Source organism: Somniosus microcephalus, chromosome 4, assembly GCF_052327205.1.
Source record: "Somniosus microcephalus isolate GS21.2 chromosome 4, FLI_Smic_1.0, whole genome shotgun sequence".
Taxonomy (NCBI): domain Eukaryota; kingdom Metazoa; phylum Chordata; class Chondrichthyes; order Squaliformes; family Somniosidae; genus Somniosus; species Somniosus microcephalus.
In genome coordinates, this window is record NC_140990.1 from 286,932,526 (window position 1) to 286,951,206 (window position 18,681).

The window sequence follows — 18,681 nt, forward strand, 5'->3', positions numbered from 1 at the left end:
AGTCCCACTCACCCACCCTTTCCCTGTAGCCCTGCAATTTTTTTTCCTTCTGGTACTTATCCAATTCCCTTTTGAAAGCCACGATTGAATCTGCCTCCTCCACCCTTTCAGGCAGTGCATTCCAGATCCTAACCACTCGCTGCGTGAAAAAGTTTTTCCTCTTGTCGCCTTTGGTTCTTCTCCCAGTTACCTTAAATCTGTGTCCTCTGGCTCTTGACTGTTCCACCAATGGAAATAGTTTCTCTCTATCTACTCTGTCTAGACCCCTCATGATTTTGAACACTTCTATCAAATCTCCTCTCAACCTTCTCTGCTCTAAGGAGAACAACCCCAGCTTCTCCAGTCTATCCACGTAACTGAAGTCCCTCATCCCTGGAACCATTCATGTAAATCCTTTCTGCACCCTCTAAAGCCTTCACATCCTTCCTAAAGTGCAGTGCCCAGACTTGGACACAATACTCCAGTTGAGGCCGAACCAGTGTTTTACAAAGGTTCATCATAACTTCCTTGCTTTTGTACTCTATGCCTCTATTTATGAAGCCCAGGATCCCATATGCTTTTATAACTGCTTTCTCAACCTGCCCTGCCACCTTCAACGATTTGTGCACATATATCCCCTTTAGAATTGCACCCTTTAGTTTATATTGCCTCTCCTCGTTCTTCCTACCAAAATGTATCACTTCTCACTTTTCTGCGTTAAATTTCATCTGCCATGTGTCTACCCATTCCACCAGCCTGTCTATGTCCTCTTGAAGTCTATCACTATCCTCCTCACTGTTCACTATACTTCCAAGTTTTGTGTCATCTGCAAATTTTGAAATTGTGCCCCATGCACCCAAGTCTAAGTCATTAATATATATCAAGGAAAGCAGTGGTCCTAGTACCGACCCCTCGGGAACCCCACTGTGTTTAGCAGAGTTTTTTAAAATCCTGGCAGCAGTGGAAACAGAGTGAGAATTGTAAAAAAAAAAAAAAAAATCTTAAACATATAAATGTGATTTTTTAATAGAATAGTCCTCCACAGTGCCACCTAAACTGAAGATAGACCTTGGAGGTCTCAAAGGTAACTGGGCAACATTGCCACCTATCTTTGAGACCAAGTAATAAAATTATCAAGGTAAGTAAAAGCAATAGAAAAACAATGAGAAAACATGATGGATATAGTGTGCTGGAAATAGCATGACACAAGGGTGACTGTGACAGAAAAAAGTGCCAGTTACAGGAAGTAGGAGTTATACAACAGGAACTGCATGCAGGCGCAAGATTTTTAATATATAAAGGTGTCAATAAAAAAATTGCTCTTGACAGAAATCCAGATTTCGCATTACAACCTCGCAATCCTCAAAGGGACCTTGGATTGGAGTTTGAAAACCTTTTGTTTGGACTATCTGTGTGGGAACAAGATATTCAACAATGGGGGTCATCACAGGAAAGATCAGTCCTATTGACATCCATACATTGGCACTTTCACGCAGGAGGTCACTGGATTGCAATTGAGCAAAATTTCTACCCTTTTTATCCCCGCTGGCCCAGGACACCCAGGCTAATTGCAGTGTTTCCCTTCTCTTTGCCCTGCCACCACTGCCTCAGATGAGATTAGCTAACCTAGCAAAGACCAGGGAAAACCTGAGACCTTCATAGTCTGTGTGAATCAGTACCTGAACCATTGGAAAGCGAAGAGGATGGAATATATATATTGTTAAAATCTCCTGCTTTCTTTGTTTCTTTTCCCCTTCTCCTGTGGTTGTTTACCCTTGCCCTTTAACCCCTGAAAGCTTAACATTATGTTGTATTATTTCCTTGAATCAATTCATCACAGAATATGAGTTTGAGCTGTGAACCTGTGTGTCTATTCACTCGGATGGAGAAGGATAAATGGGAGGAGTATTAGTCAAGATAACACTAAAGAAACTAAGTATCTGTGCTTAAAATAAATTGTCAAAATATCACATCTTTTTAATCTGAAGATTTTGTTTCAAATTATCTTTTTTTATTTATAGCTTTAAAAAAAACACGTGTTCGGTTCAGTAATATTATGGAGGTGCGGCAGCTTCCTGCCCACCATGCTTTTGAAGCAAAACTCTCTCGGATGTCCTATCCAGCAGCAAAGGACCATGAAGCGGTGCTGAAATCTGTTGGCAAACTATCAATATCACAAGTTGCAAAAATCAGCTTTTTCTTCTGCTTTGTGGTTAGTGCCTTTTATTATGTCATTAATTCTTGCAACAGATTAAAATAATTTAGCTGTACTAAAAATTTGAAAGGTAAGCCATAACTTTTCCAAAGGTGGTGGGGAGTTTCTATATATACAATATAAATATATATGTTTACTTTTTTTAGTCCTCTTTTGGAAAACTTCAGGTGGATACATCCTTCACTATATTAAACATTTCATTTGCATTAATTATATACCAAAATGTTAAAATATATTGTGATTGGCTTATGCTCAAAGTAATGTTTAATATGTGCTTGTAAACAAATAGCACCAGTGCAGTTTAGTTTATTGTGTTAGGGAAAAGTTAAAAGTAAATGCTATTCAGATTAGGATAATATTATCTTTGTAAATAGGTGTCTCTATTAAAATGTTTAGCATTTGGTTCAGGTACATAACTGTTGAACAAGTCGAATATTAATGCAACAGAAAATAAATTGTATGCCATTGTATACAAGTATGTTTTGTTTTTAACTGAAAATATTTTTTTCAGTGGTTTCTGGCAAACCTTTCCTATCAGGAGGCACTGTCTGATACTCAGGTGGCTATTGTTAACATTTTGTCCTCGACTTCTGGTAAGTTGAGTGTTAATAGTCTTACTCTTGTCCATTGCATTGTACTGAATAAGAATTGTGCCACTCATTTCAGCTAATACAAGGGGGAGTTAGGTTTTGCAGAATTAATGATATTTTGTTTTACTGTGTGTTTGCAAAATCTTACCTCATCAGAAAAAAACATGTTGCTGTATAGGCCAAACATGTTTGACTAATGTCTCATCATAACCAGGTCATAGGAACAGGGGTAGGCTATTCAGCCCCTCAAGCCTGTTCCACCATTCAATTCACGACTGATCTGTACCTCCACTCCAGTTACCTGCCTCAGCTCAATATCCCTTGATACCCTTGCCCAACAAAAATCCATCAGTCTTTGTCTTGAAAATTTCAATTGACCCAGCCGCACAGCCTTTTGGGGGGAGAGTTTTCCACTACTCTGTGAAAAAGTGCTTCCTGATTTCACTCCTAAATGCCCTGGTTCTAATTTTAAGATTATGCATGCCCCCTTTTTCTGGATTCCCCCACGAGAGGAAATAGTTTCTCTGTATCTAATCTATCAAATCCCTTTATCATTTTAAATACCTCGATTAGATCACCCCTCAACCTTCTAAACTCATGGGAACACAAACTAAGGCCGCGATTTTATTAATGGAGGCAGGTTGGGTGCAGGTCAGGTAGTTTCCAGCTTCCAGTCCCACCCCCAGCTGCATTTGGTCCACAGACGTGATTTTGCCTTGATTGATCTTGTTCAGCCCGCCCTGCGGGCTTGCCGGCCAATTAACAGGAAGCTGGTCTGATGATGTCATTTGATGCCGGTTTCCTTAAAGGGACCACGCACAATTTTATTTTGACAGTTGATTTCTCAGTGTTTGACAGCATTGAGGTGCTGAAAATACTGACAATCACTGCACAAAGGCTCTCCAATGACTCCCTCCACAGGCTGGAATAGATGGCAGCTGCAGGTGAGGTGGCAGAAGCAATCTGTCACTGGTGAGAGGTTCTCCCAATGAGGTGGCACTGGACATGGATTTAAAAACTTGTAACCTAAAGAAATCTGTAAATGTATTAAAAATGCAGTACCCAACATTTTCTTTCCTCTGAGACTCATCATGTGTAACATTGGCTCCTTCACACCACTTCTGCAGCTGTCATCATTCCACAAACATTACAGCAGACTCAACACGCCACACTTACCTGGCGTGGTGTCCGGACATCGGGAAACCTGAGCCAGAAGTGGCAAAATTCAAAAATAGACTGACAATTACTGGCAAGTACCTGTTAATAGGCAGGTAATTGCCTTTAATCCGCTTCCTGCTGCTAGGTGTCGGGTCCATTTGCAATTCGGGGACCCGACACTTGGGAAAGCTGTTTGGAGGCGGGTTGACGGCGGGATTGCAACCTGCCGTCAATCAAAATGATTTTAACCTATGACCCGCCTCCAAACCCTCCCTCTGAGCGCCGTCAAAATCGCGGCCTAAGTTTATGTAGCCTGTCCTCATAATTTAACCTTTTAAGCTCTGGTATAATTCTAGTGAATCTGCACTCTACACCCACCAAGGGCAATATAATTGAGGTATGTTGCCCAAAACTGAATGCAGTACTCTAGATAGGGTCTGACCAGGGTTCTGTAGAACTGAAGCATCACTTCCTCACTTTTGAATTCCAACCCCTTCAGATAAATACCAACATTCCATTAGCCTTTTTCATTATTTGTTATACCTGTGCACAAGCTTTTAATGATGTGTACTGTAGAGATTCACGTATCTCTGGTAAACAGGATCAAGTGCAAACCAATATGATGGGTATATTGTGTTTAATCGGAGTTTAGGACAGAATATAACACACGAGTAAGACAGCAAAAACATACGACTGTGACAAGCCAATTACCGCCCCATCGGTCTACTCTCAATCATCAGCAAAGTGATGGAAGGTGTCGTCGATAGTGCTATCAAGCGACACTTACCAAAAACCTGCTTACTGATGCCCAGTTTGGGTTCTGCCAAGACCACTCGGCTCCCGACCTCATTACAGCCTTGGTCCAAACATGGACAAAGGAGCTGAATTCCAAAGGTGAGGTGAGAGTGACTGCCCTTGACATCAAGGCAGCATTTGACTGAGTCTGGCATCAAGGAGCCCTAGTAAAGCTGAAGTCAATGGGAATCAGGGGGAGAATGCTCCACTGGCTGGAGTCATACCTAGCATAAAGGAAGATGGTTGTGACGGTTGAAGGTCAATCATCACAGCCCCAGGACATCGCTGCAGGAGTTCCTCAGGGAAGTGTCCTAGGCCCAACCATCTTCAGCTGCTTCATCGATGACCTTAACTCCAACATAAGGTCAGAAATGGGGTTGTTTGCTGATGACTGCACAGTATTTAGCGCCATTCACAACTCCACAGATAACGAAGCAGTCCATGCCCGCAAGCAACAAGACCTGGATGACGTTCAGGCTTGGGCTGATAAGTGGCAGATAACATTCGCATTATTCACAGAAGTGCCAGGCAATGACTATCTCCAACAAGTGAGAGTCTAACCACCTTCCCTTGACATTGAATGGCATTATCATCTGCAAATCCCCCACTGTCAACATCCTGGGTGGGGGTCACCATTAACCAGAAACTTAACTGGACCAGCCACATAAATACTGTGGCAACAAGAGCAGGTCAGAGGCTAGGTATTCTGCGACGAGTGTCTCACCTCCTGACTCCCCAAAGCCTTTCCACCATCTACAAGGCACAAGTAAGGAGTGTGATGGAATACTTGCCTGGATGAGCAGCTCCAACAACACTCGAAGCTCGACACCATCCAGGACAAAGCAGCCCGTTTGATTGGCACCCCATCCACCACCTTAAACATTCACTCCCTCCACCACTGGCGTACCGTGGCTGCAGTGTGTACCATCTACAAGATGCACTGCAGCAACTCGCCACAGCTTCTTCGGCAGCACCTCCCAAACCCGCGACCTCTTCACCTAGAAGGACAAGGGCAGCAGGCGCATGGGAACACCACCACCTCCAAGTTGCCCTCCAAGTCACACACCATCCTGACTTAGAAGTATATCGCCGATCCTTCATCGTCGCTGGGTCAAAATCCTGGAACTCCCTACCTAACAGCACTGTGGGAGTATCATCACCACACAGACTGCAGCGATTCAAGATGGCAGCTCACCACCACCTTCTCAAGGGCAACTAGGGATGGGCAATAAATGCTGGCCTTGCCAGCGGCACCCTGATCCCATAAGCGAATTAAAAAAAAAAAAAAGCAGCTGGTACTGGACCCGATTGGACAGACGGCTGGCATGCGTGAACAGTTCTCTGGATTCTGGCGCCTCTCTCTCGCTTTCACTCTAGAACCTCTGATGGTGAGCATGGGATCACTCTCAAAAGAGCGTTCGACCAGCCCAACTTCTCTTTGCAACTTCTGTTCGGCTCTCCCCTCCACTGTCTCTGTGAGCAAGCCCTTGGGGTGTCACTTTTTATTCTCTTTTTAGGGGTGGGCCTGAGGCCAAGTTATTGACAAGACCATTTAACCTATAGAGGTTCCTCTAAAACTTCATCAACCAATGACAAATCAAGTTCTTTGTCTTGGTTCTTGGATGAAAGCCCTCCCCAAAAGAGGGTCTCATTACTTCATCCAATTTATCCATCTTGTTTTTACATTTTGAAGGTTCCTCCATTGGAATCCATCTTATCTCTCTTGACTCTATCCTCCTTAACCCATCAAGTACAAGGTCCGGCCCTGTCCCTCTTAATCATGGCCCCAGCCAGAGCTGTCGCACATTAGCCAGTTGCTATCTCGCCTTCATCTAGCAAATGGCCCATTCTAAGATGGATACCTTAGCCTCCTCAAATTCCTTTCATTCTATGTCTTTTCCTAGTTAACTTTTAATTACCTTCACAAGCAGTTCTGTTAAACAAACTCCAAATTCTATCTGTGGAGATTATAATATGGTTATTAGTAATAATGGAAGAAACATAGGTTGGGCCTTCACTGGTCAAATTAAAGATACATTAACAAAGTCAAAACCCTAACTTACAAACCACAGATAACTAGCCTGGCAGGGTCATCCTATGGGCCCCTGTGTGGAATGTTTATGTTTCACCTAATCTAACTGATTAAAAAGACTGTCTCAAATTATAATGCAAGCTTTCCAGGAAAACGAAACTTATCATTTAAACACAGTATTATTCGTGTTAGTCATATACATTTTTAGGCACCTCTAGTTTCTAACAGTACATGGACACCTAAATCCCTTTGCTCCTCCATCTCTCACCATTAAGAAAATACTCTGATTTAACTTTCTCAGATCCAAAGAGGATGATCTCACAATTCTCACCCCCCACCCATTGAACTCCATCTGCTATATATTTTCCCACTCACATAGTCTGTCTTATGGCCCTTTGTAACCTCCTGCTCACACCTACACAACTTACCATACCTCCTAACTTAGTGTCATCTGAAAACCTGGGTATACAACTCTATTCATTCATCGAAGTCATTAATATATATTCTAAAAAGCTGAGGCCCCAGTACAGACCCCTGGGGAGCACCAGTTGTCACATCCTGCCAATCAGAGAACATTCTCTGTCTCCTACCTCCCAACCAATTACCAACCCATGTTACAAGGCTACCTCCAATTCCGTGCACTCATTTTTACTAATAATCACTTGTGCATAACCTTATCAAATTCCTTCCAGCAGTCCTCCTCCCCTGCTCAGGCCTTGAGTTGAAATTGCAGATTGGGCCCTGATGACATCATCAGAATCAATCTGCATATTTAAAGTAGAACCCCACTTCCTGCCGTTGTCCTGCTCTCCTGCTCAAAAGAGCAGATTAATATGTGGACACAGTGGGAAGGAAGCGGGATTGGAGGGGGTGGGTGACTCGTGTTATTTTAACTGTTTCTGCCAGGTGGGGACAGTTAAAATTGGGGCTGTTGTTTTAGAAAACTGTCCTGAATACATTCTAGAAATTCATTACTTGAGTTGTTCTGCTTCTTTCAGTCTATGTGAAAATTAAAATCTTCCATTATAAGCATATTGCTTTTGCTACATGCACCTCTGATCTCCGTATTTATACATTCCCCCCCTCCCCCCACTACAACACTAATATCGGGAGGTCTGTAGACAACTCCATCAATGTAAAAACTAAAATATCTTTTATCTCTAAGAGGATTCAGTCTCTACTCAACTTCTATACTGTGCAGAGTATTTTGTTTTCTCCTACTGTCAGCGGGTTTGAGGTAGTTACCAGCCCTAGCTGCTTAACTTTATCACAATTAAATATATTTCATATAGGACACACGGAATGAGTAAAGACCATTTCTTACATCAAGCTATTCCTTCCACACACACTGCAATCTACCCATCATGGATCCTAGCTAATTCATTAAATCACCCAAGAAAAGGATCTGCAAACACCTGATCCTACCTCCACCATTACAGAATATGAGTCTAACCTTGCATCCTAATCTTGTCTTCCTTGGCATGGCATTTCCATCATCCTAACAGTTCAGCAACCATCATGCTCCACACATTTGATCACCTCTACCTGCACTGAACGTTTTAGCCCTCAAGTACGAGTTTGTGCTGCAAAACCATAATTTTACACAAATCAGACCATATAGGTATGTAGATTGGCAATGTCACCCTGTAGTAGTACATTAACTATTCTGAAGTTGGTGTGAAGACATGTGCAGAGACACAATTACACCCAAATCTTTGTTGTATGTGTGATTGATGCTGGTAACTAAAATGAAATATGACAGCAAAGATGCATACATTTCTTGGGCAACAACACTTGCTAAAGTTACCATAGTTTCTAGTGTAATCACACTAACTTAATAATACAGGAAACTTTTTTTTGTCCGGCATGGACCGGACCGACGTGGTGCCGGTTCATCAAAAATTCCGGATAACCGAACGCTATAGTGAAAGATACGGAGAGCTGACAGCTCCGTATAAAGCAACAAACCCTGTTGCTTAGCAACAAGTTCAGAACAATGGCCACAAGTTGCAAGCATCTCTGTAGCTTAGCAACAGCTGCAGCCACACCCTTGCACAGCAACAGATGGAGGAACGCAAGTCAATATGAAGTAAAACCTACTCCTGAATTTTGCCGGTTAACCGAGATTTCCGGTTATTTAGGTGCCGGTAAATTGAAAATTTCCTGTATGCTGAATTCCTTGGCGATAAAAGGAAACACTTCAAATTTGAATTAAAAACAAAAAATGTTGGAAATACACTGCAGATCGATAAGTACCTGAAAATAAGAAAGGAGTTTGACTTTTGACCTTTACTTTTTCTCCCCTCCCTTTTTTCACTCATTCCTATAAAGAACTCACTTACCCCCCTTTTTCAGTTCTGAAAAAAATCTTTAACCTATCTTTTCTCTTTTCAGATACGGATGGACCTGTTGTGTATCCCCAACACTTATTATTCTTATTTGACCACTGTTCCTTAATAATTGACATTATAACCACTAACAATTTGTCACATAACGTATTTGATTTTTTAAATCATCACTTTAACAGAAATTGTGAAACAGTGCTTTTACTGTCCCACAGAACTACTTTTTGAAATCCTATTTGAAGGAAATTGCAGTTGTAAGTTCCTGCCCACCTGGTATTTAAACTCTTTCCAATGTTACAGTGACCAATATAATTGTCTGCTCACGAGAAGGACCAAATGGGTCCAGCTGGGATGTGGGATCAATTCCTCAATTATATTTTAAATGTACCCTGAGGAGAGATGATGGTACAATTAACAATAATAAGTATCTATAAAGAAATGCTGTTCTTACTAAAAACAAAAAACACTTCTTTATGGTAAAAATGAGTTCAGTGCCAAAAATGACTTTTAACAGTGCCACCTAGTGTTATTCAATTATTGCTACCTGAACAAATTATTTGGTCATAAAAGTTGTAAAGACATAAATAGTTCGAAGATTAAATACACATTGAAAATGACCAAATTAATCCATAAATGATGTGCGACTGGTAAAGGATACAAACCAATTCGTAAGATGTGATTTATTTGAAAATTTGATTCAGAAATAAAATATTGTTGACTCAATTTCAGTATTTTCTATCTATATTCATTCCTGTTACCTGAATAATTTTAGCTGTTAACTATTAATTTAATATTTTTTGTCTAGATACATCTTTTTAGATACCTGTAAAAAGAAGCGAGTGTTATAAAACAGCTCAACCACCTGCTAACACCCTCTGCAACTCTAACCACCTAATCCCACTGACCCCCATCCTTCCTGGCTCCCACCTGCTTAACCGGCCCAGCATGCCTACACTTTCCATGCCCTTGACCCACAAACACCATGATCGGAGATTCACTAGTAATTGTGCGTTAACCTGTAATTGTAATTCACATATTGGCCTTTATAAAAATTGAGTTATATTCCTACTCCTTTAAATAAGATTCAGACATGTTTAGACTTCTTAATCTAATAACTGATTGATTGTGTTAAAATACATTCCCAAGAAATCTATGGCCTAGAAATTGGGTTGTGGGCTCGCCAGGGCTGTAGCGCCAGAAATTTTGCGCCAGCATTAATGCGGCAGCGCCCGACGAAAATTCGGTTGCGCCGGCCCCAGAGGGCGGCGGGCGCTAAAGGAGGGTTTTAGCGCCTGAAAACGGGCGTTGAATTGGGTTTCCCGGCGCTAATCCCCCGCTGCGGCACCCGATGCGGTGCGGCAGGCTGGGGAACTGCAGGCCTCCTCCTTCTGTTAAGGAGGAGCTGCCTGCAGCCGACAACTGTCCGGCGGATTCCCCCGACATCTGAGCCCGGCACCTCGGGGAAGTGCCGGGCTCGCAGCACACACTCATCAGGGCCGCGGGGGGGGTGATGCAGGAGTCCGGGAAGGGAGGTGCGGCCAGGCGGCCGCCGGCCGCCGCTCCACCTTTATGCGCCGGCGCAAAGGCGTGTAAGAACACTTTTCACATTCGTTAGTTGCGCCTGCCACGGGCGAGGCGGGCGCAACTGAATTTGGGCTTGGGGCCGGGTTACCACGGCAACCGGGACGCTGCGCACATCGGTGACGTCATCGGTGCCAGCGCAGCGCTACCGGCTAACGCCGATGGTAAGGCCCAAGTCAATTTGCAAAACGGCTATAAGTCCGGCGCAAGGCCCTCTAGCGCCACTAATTGGGCGCTAAGCCCACTCAATTTCTAGGCCTATATACTGTACACACACTTCTATCATTTTACATTTCCAAACTAATTTGCTGGTTGGTTGAATATTTTTTTTCTTGTACAGGTCTCTTCACCCTACTTCTAGCTGCAATGTTTCCTAGCAACAGTGGAGACAGATTCACATTATCCAAATTGTTAGCTGTAATTTTAAGGTATGTATTGATGTATCAGTAAAATTTGCACCATATAAGTTTTGTTCAGTTACATGATTGTAGTTAGTGCCTTTTACTCAATGAAAGTGTTTCCAGTATTTTTCCTACAATGCAGCTTTATTCTCATCTTTACAGGAGTAACCCCGTAACACACAATGAACATACTTTTGTTTTTGTTCTTTTAGCATTGGTGGTGTTGCCCTTGTAAGTCTGTCGAGTAATGATACAGAGGGAAAAGGCACAATAGGTAAGGGATTTTGCTCCCTCCTTTTGTAGATAACACTGCTTTGAAAGTAACCATTTTATGGTGTTGTTTACCCTTTGCATACCAATTTGTGCAGTGTTCAAAATGCATTTTTTTATTCATGTGCATAACCATTACAAAATCATCATCATCATCGGTGACCACTCGAATTCGAGTATGGTATGTCCTTCATCAGTCATCTACTTGTGGGTCTTCAGGTGGCTGTGGAGGCCAATCCGAGATCCACAGACTCTACTGCAGTGTGGGCATGTAAGACTATTGGTAGTGACTGGAGTATGGGTCTTCTTAAGTTGTCTCTCCTTACGGCGCTGGCGTTTATCCTCAGCGGCATGCTGGAGATTCTTTTCATGTAGTGCGGCACCGTTGTGGATGCATTTTCTCCAATTGTCTCTGTCCAGTGCAATTTCCTCCCAGTTATTAATATCGATATGGAACTTTTTAAGGATTACTTTGATGTTATCTTTGTAACGCTTCTTTTGACCACCAGGAGACCTCTGCCCTTCCGTCAACTGGGAGTACAGAACCTGTTTTGGGAGACGTGAGTCTGACATGCGAATGACATGTCCAATCCATCGGAGTTGATGCTGCATGATGAGCGTAGTGATGCTGTAGATATTGGCCTCTTCAAGTATACTCCAGTTGGTACGCTTGTCCTCCCAGCTGACCCTCAAGATTTTGCGTAGAGAGCGTTGGTGGTATTGCTTTAAGGCTTTGAGATGTCTACTGTACGTAGTCCAGGTTTCGGCTCCATATAAAAGGGTGGGAAGGATGATGGCTTTGTATACAAGAATTTTAGTTTGGACTTGGAGGTCATGATTTTCAAAGACTCTCCTCCTCAGTTTAGAAAAGGCTGCACTTGCACAACTCAGGCGGTGATGGATTTCAGAATCAATGTCAGCTTTGGAGGATAAATGGCTACCAAGATATGGAAAGGTGTTGACATTTTCAAGGGTGTTATCAATCTTTATAGAGGGAGGAGTTGCAAGCTGATTAGGTGATGGCTGGTGTAGCACCTGGGTTTTCTTTATATTCATGGTGAGGCCCAGAAGTTTGTAGGTTCTGGAAAAAGCATTCAGGGTGTTTTGTAGATCATGCTCAGAAAGAGCTGTGATGGCGTTATCATCTGCATACTGTAACTCCATAATGGTAGTGATGGAGACTTTGCTCTTGGCCTGTTCATAGCTTTCATAGACTTAACTAAAGCTTTTGACACCATCCACCGCCAGACTTTATGGCATATCTTGTCTAAGCTTGGTTGCCCCGATAAATTCATCTTCGCTTTGAGGCTGCTACGTGACAACATGTCCGCAGCAGTTCTCAGCAGCAGCGGTTCTATTTCAGAGCCCTTTACAGTTGAGACAGGAGTAAAACAGGGATGCATCATTGCTCCAACCCTTTTTGCCGTGTTCATCTCAGTTATCCTCCATCTCATCGGCAATGATCTGCCCACTGGAATTCAAATCCTTTACCATACTGATGGCCGACTTTTCAATCTCAACAGGCTTAAGGCCAAGAGCAAAGTCTCCATCACTACCATTATGGAGTTACAGTATGCATTACAAAATACAGTGGCAGTTTTAATTAGTTAATCCAGTATCTCTAATTCCAGCACTATACATTAACAGACTTGTAAAATAGGTTACAGCCAATGTTCCCCCTAAGGTGTGCGACTGTGCACCAATCGGGAGGTCCAATGCAGGCCGCTTACCAGCCACTGCCGCGGGAAAAGATACCACGCTGCAAATTTAAAGGAACCGCGCACCAAAAAAAATTAGAGGGAACATTGGTTATAGCAGTATGAAGGAAGAGTTATCACTCCAAACTCTAGTGATAGGCATTCTAGTAATAATGTTAATTATATTTTTTAAATCTATAATCAACATTTTCTAAATCCACAAGATGCAGTTAAGTCTTCTTACTTCAAGACACTGACACATGTGTATGGATTATTTAGCCCCACTCTTAACTCCTGAAATGTTCAGTTTCAGTAGTAGTGCTTATTTTTGTGAAGTAGATATTATTTACTACATTGCTGGGACTAACAGCTTTAAATTGAAGAACTAAAAAAGCATGACAGAAGGAGTGGTTTCATCATGGTAGTGCCTTGTACGGTGCATTATAAAAGTTGATGCTCAGCAAGCATCGCATCTGTTGCAGTACAAACTTCACTCGGTAACCAACAAGGCAGAGAGGTTTTCAGAACAGACTGTTGCCAACTGTTAGGTGTTACGTTTTTTATGCCGGATATTTTCTCGGGTTCATCAATGACTGGCCACTCCCGCAAGTGGAACTCTTATCACTTACAATCCACAGCATACCTTTTCTGTCCAATATCTAGGTAAATAATAATGAGACTCGGGAATTGTAACAGAGAACTCTTGCGCTTTTTACTAGCTACTTGGAACACATCGGGCCTGACTTTGTGGTCGGAGGCTTCCCGCAAACGGATGCCACCGAACCGCAATAAAACGACGACCCTACCTCTGGTCCTGAATCCACGGAGACTCATGCTCCTGGGCCCGCAGGCCCACGTAGCCCAGGGGCGCATGCGGTTCGCAAGCGTCCCCGGGATCATGTGGGCCGGCCCAACCAATCAAAAAGGGAATTCCCATTATGCTTATGGGGATTCCATTTACATACGGAATCCCCATAAGCATAATAGGAATCACCCAAAAATACATTTTAACAACACTGAAATAAAATTAAAATACAATTTAATTAAACATTCAAAACAAATATGTAATTTTTTGAAAAATAAATGTAAACACTTTAAGGGGCCAAAAATAACACACTTATTTTACAGGTTTTTGAATATTAAAATTATTTTTTAAATGTTATTTTAATATTTATTTAAACCCTTACGCTGGTAAAAGAAGGCCTTACGCCTGCTTTTACCAAGCGTAAGAATTTAATGGGCATTCGCTCCCCACCAGCGAATGTCCATTTCCCGGGGATGGGGAGGATCTGTCAAAAAGATTCTTGACAGATCGCAAGTTCCGGGTTTTCGCGCATGCACAGCCCATGCATAAACCCGGAACTTGCAAGGCACTTACGGTCGTAGGCCACGGAAAATGCGGACCAATATGTTCTGCCATATGGTACTCCATTCCTTAAAAAATGGATTGAATACACACTGACTAGACTGACATTCAGACTGTGAACTAAAAAGTGGTTTTATTTACATCAGACAGTTAAATAAACAGTAAAATACAAGTTACTCTATTCTCCTCAGTACGTAAAATAGTAGAGGATAATCACTTTCTGTCTCAACATAGAGCAGAAGTTTACTTGCCATGGCTTATTTCTGGCCCAAGACAGAGCTCTTGGGCTGCTTGCACCAAGACTGAAACACTGACTGTAGATTGATTATTTAACGACACATGAAGTCCAACATAAAGGCATGATAGGAGACACCTGCCCACTGACCCCATTAACTTCTCAAAGGTCTCAGACACAGGAACAGGAGTAGGCCATTCAGCCGTTCGAGCCTATTCCTCTATTCAGTGAGATCATGGCTGATCTGTATCCTAGCTCCATATCACCTAGTATCATTGGCTAGCAAAAATCTATTGATCTCAGATTTAAAATGATTAATTGAGCTCGCATCTACTGCTTTTTGTGGGAGAGCGTTCCACACTTACCAGCCTTTGCATGAAGCAGTGTTCCCTAACTTCTCTCCTGAATGACCTGTCTCTGATTTTAAGGTTCTGTCCCCTTTTCCTAGGCACCCCCACCAGCGGAAATAGTTCCTATCTACCCTATTAATTCCTTTCAAAATCCTAAAAACCTCAATCAAATCACCCCTTAACCTAGTTTAAGTAATCGCTCCTCGTAATTTAACTCTTGGAGCCCTGGTAACATTGTGGTGAATCTGCGCTGCTCTCTGTCCAAGGCCAATATATCCTTTATAAGGTACGGTGCCTAGAACTGTGCACAGCACTCCCGATATGATCTAACCAGGGCTTTGTATAGCTGTAGCAAAACCTCCTCCCCTTTATATTCTAGCCCTATAGTTATATTCCATTAGCCTTTTTGATTATTTTTTGTATCTAATTACTACATTTTAGTGATCTGTGTACATGGGCCCCTCTCTCCTTGGACCTCCACCATTCCTAGCTTTTCACCATTTAAAAAATACTCTGATCTATCCTTTTTTGGTCCACAATGGATGACCTCACACTTACCTGTGTTGAAATCCACCTGCCACAGCTTCACCCACTCACTTAATCGATCAATGTCTCTTTGTAATTTTATGCTCCCGTCTACACTACTTACTATGCCACCAATCTTTGTGTCATCAGCAAACTTGGATATATGGCTCTCTATTTTGTTATCTAAGTCATTAATAAAATTAGTGAATAGTTGAGGCCCCATCACTGATCCTTGTGGGACACCACGAGTCACTTCCTTCCAATTCGAGTACATATTCATCGTCCCTACTCTCTTGTCTTCTACCACTTAACCAGGTCAATAATTTGCCTTTAATTCCATGAGCTTTAATTTTAGCTAACAGTTTCTTAGGTAGTTCTTACCGAATTCCTTCTGGATGTCTATATAAACTACATCCATAGACATTCCCCTGTCTTCTACTTGAGTTACTTCCTCAAAAAAATCAATTAGAGTCATAATTAGGTTCATTAGATGTGACCTACCCTTTACAAATTCATGTTGGCTCTCCCTAATTAGCTCAAATTTCTCTAAGCGCTCAGTCACTCTGTCCTTAATCACAGATTCCCCACAACAGATGATTCACTAACAGGTCTATAATTTCTCTCTCTCACCGTTCTTAATAGCCGTCAATCAGATCCACTACCCCAGGCTGATCCTAATTCTTTGATCTGTGTCAAGGTGGCTTGAGAACATCACTGCAGACATGCTCACCCATAGAATTATGATCCAAACCCCTTTGAAATTACACTGCAAAAAAAGGTGTCTGCCTCTAAAATAATTACCAAAGATGAACATTCATCTATCAATATTGTTTGAATAGCCAGTCTTTGATAATTGCCAGGATGTTTATGATTGATGTAAAGTCAGCCTGTCTGGTCTGAGCTGATGGCTTTTCTGATGAGAAGTACTTTGTATAACCTTGAATGTTTTTAGCAATACAAAATGCAAATTAAAAATTCAACACAGCCAAAACGTACCTTTTAACACAACATGAATTGTTAGTACTTGAAAGACATTACTGAAGTAATTGTGCACCAGAGCTCCCTGATGACTCAGCCTCTAAATTTGTCACAGTGTGGCACTAAGCCACACAGACCATGAAGGTTCCAGGCCCAATTTCTGGTCTCTGGTGAGTCGGCCTTAGCATCCCTGGCTAAAGAAGGAAAAGTTAGCAGTGCTGTCTGCTGTTGAAGTAAGTGATTACTATCCAACAACCCATGTTAAAAGTACAGGAAACTCTTGTTTAAACGGCACCTAAATATCCGGAATTCTCTATTAACTGGCAAAATTCATACTCCAAAAACACCTCAATAACCGGAAATGTTGCCGAGTCCGAGTCTCCCGCGGTGGCCGAGTTAGTCAGTGGGGGTAGTTCTCCAAACTGCCACTACTCGGCTTCTTGGCGCTGTCGGAAGTCCGAACACCTCAATAACAGGAGTCTGACTCTTTGTTTGTTAAAAATAGCCTCGGTAGATAACCCTTTCCGTCATCCGGAATTTTTAATCAACCGGCACCATCCCGGTCCCGTCGGTGCCGGATACCAGAGAGTTTCCTGTACACATGTACAGATGCCAAATGAGAGTTGGCTATGATACAGTTTCCACATAAGCTTCCTCACCCATGCTACCTGTAGTCAAATAGCGTCTGGCACTCTGTATCTAACCTCGCTGTTCAAGAATGGTTACTTGGGTGAGGTAGTGGAAGGCTGCAGCTATGTGTGGTTTTATACCCCAGCATAAATAGCGCCATCAGAACAAGACACAAACATTTATTATGAAAGGATCTTGCCCTTTGGCCTTGTCTTAAATTTTTTAAAAATTGATTTAATTCTGCAAAGTAAAATATAACTGGATATGAGCATCAATGGCACAAGCACTTGCAGGTGTTTTGCTTCGGGCATGTCACCTAAACACACATGTGCAAGGAAGATAAGATCTGATAACAGTTCTTTGTCTGATAGAAGTAAGATTAAAGATGGACCTTGATTTGTTGGTGTTGGTAGCATAATATAAGCAAGAATGTGTACAACTGGGATCAGCAATTCTTTTCAAGTCACTTCCCTTGAAACCTTTTTATTTTAAAAGGGTTAAAGTCTTTGCTAAAATAGCTGACAGAGGCATGTCATGTGATTGGATTAAGTGTTAATACAGTATCACCGACAGCAATTTCTAGGTTTATATTTTGTGTTTGCTCATCAATGAAAGAATAATTCCATCTTGTACTTTGGGAATTCTGTGTTAAACAGCAGTGCAGATTTTTAGTTTTCAGATCAAGTTCTGTTTTACATTTGTTGCCTGTTATTCATGCTGGCTTTGCTATTTGTGAGTATGTAAAATAACATGCACGTGGAGCAACTTTGGACCACATGAAATAAAAGACATTGAAGTACTACAACTAAATTATTTTGACTATTTCACTATCCAAATTTGTGCCTGTTGCAGTAATTATTAACAATTTTTGTATGTGTCTTTTTTTAAATACTGTGACATGAACTTTGTGTTGTGGTTGTTGCACAGAACAACCTTGGATGAGGTTTTAATATGGCTAGTGACGGTCATAATTTTCAGACACAGCACAGAAATTGTGCTATGAATTTAGGATGATAATTGAGCACTTAATTAAAATATTAAAATGAGGTACAGGCTCACAAAGTGCATTTTCTAGCAGCGAGATCCTTCACACCACCACAGAACTAGCAAGCAAGGGCACAGAAATTGAGCAGAAATCCATATCGCCAGATTCCAGCTCAAATTACATCAGCCCTGAATTTGCAGTCGGAGGCTTCCTGCGGGGAAATGCCTCCGATTCGTAAATAAAATAGAAACATAGAAAAATAGGAGCAGGAATAGGCCATTCGGCCCTTCCAGCCTGCTCTGCCATTCAATCTGATCATGGCTGATCCTCTATCTCAATACCATATTCCCGCTCTCTCCCCATACCTCTTGACGCCTTTTGCGTCTAGATATCTATCTAGCTCCTCCTTAAATATATTCAGTGACTTGGCCTCCACAGCCTTCTGTGGTAGAGAATTCCACAAGTTCACCACCCTCTGAGTGAAGAAATTTCTCCTCATCTCAGTCAGCGCCTACCTGGTGGTCCGGGAGGTAAGGAGACTCGCGGTCC

General features: G+C 42.1%; 1 protein-coding gene across 11 annotated transcripts in view; it reads left to right on the forward strand.

Moving 5' to 3' along the window:
* Positions 1-18,681, forward strand: part of LOC147120527 (solute carrier family 35 member F5-like) — a 139,323-nt gene that overhangs the window by 67,400 nt on the left and 53,242 nt on the right. For 9 of the 11 annotated variants that reach the window (XR_015078206.1, XM_085986572.1, XM_085986571.1 and 6 more), the window contains 5 exons: positions 2,001-2,191; positions 2,706-2,787; positions 11,036-11,123; positions 11,309-11,370; positions 11,876-11,926. Coding sequence is in view for 10 of the 11 variants with exons in the window: in XM_085986572.1 (XP_085842698.1) it covers positions 2,001-2,191; positions 2,706-2,787; positions 11,036-11,123; positions 11,309-11,370; positions 11,876-11,926 (474 nt within the window). In the remaining variant the exon portion in view is untranslated. The remainder of the gene's footprint in view (positions 1-2,000; positions 2,192-2,705; positions 2,788-11,035; positions 11,124-11,308; positions 11,371-11,875; positions 11,927-18,681) is intronic. The other 2 variants (XM_085986576.1, XM_085986579.1) reach the window with 1 other exon arrangement.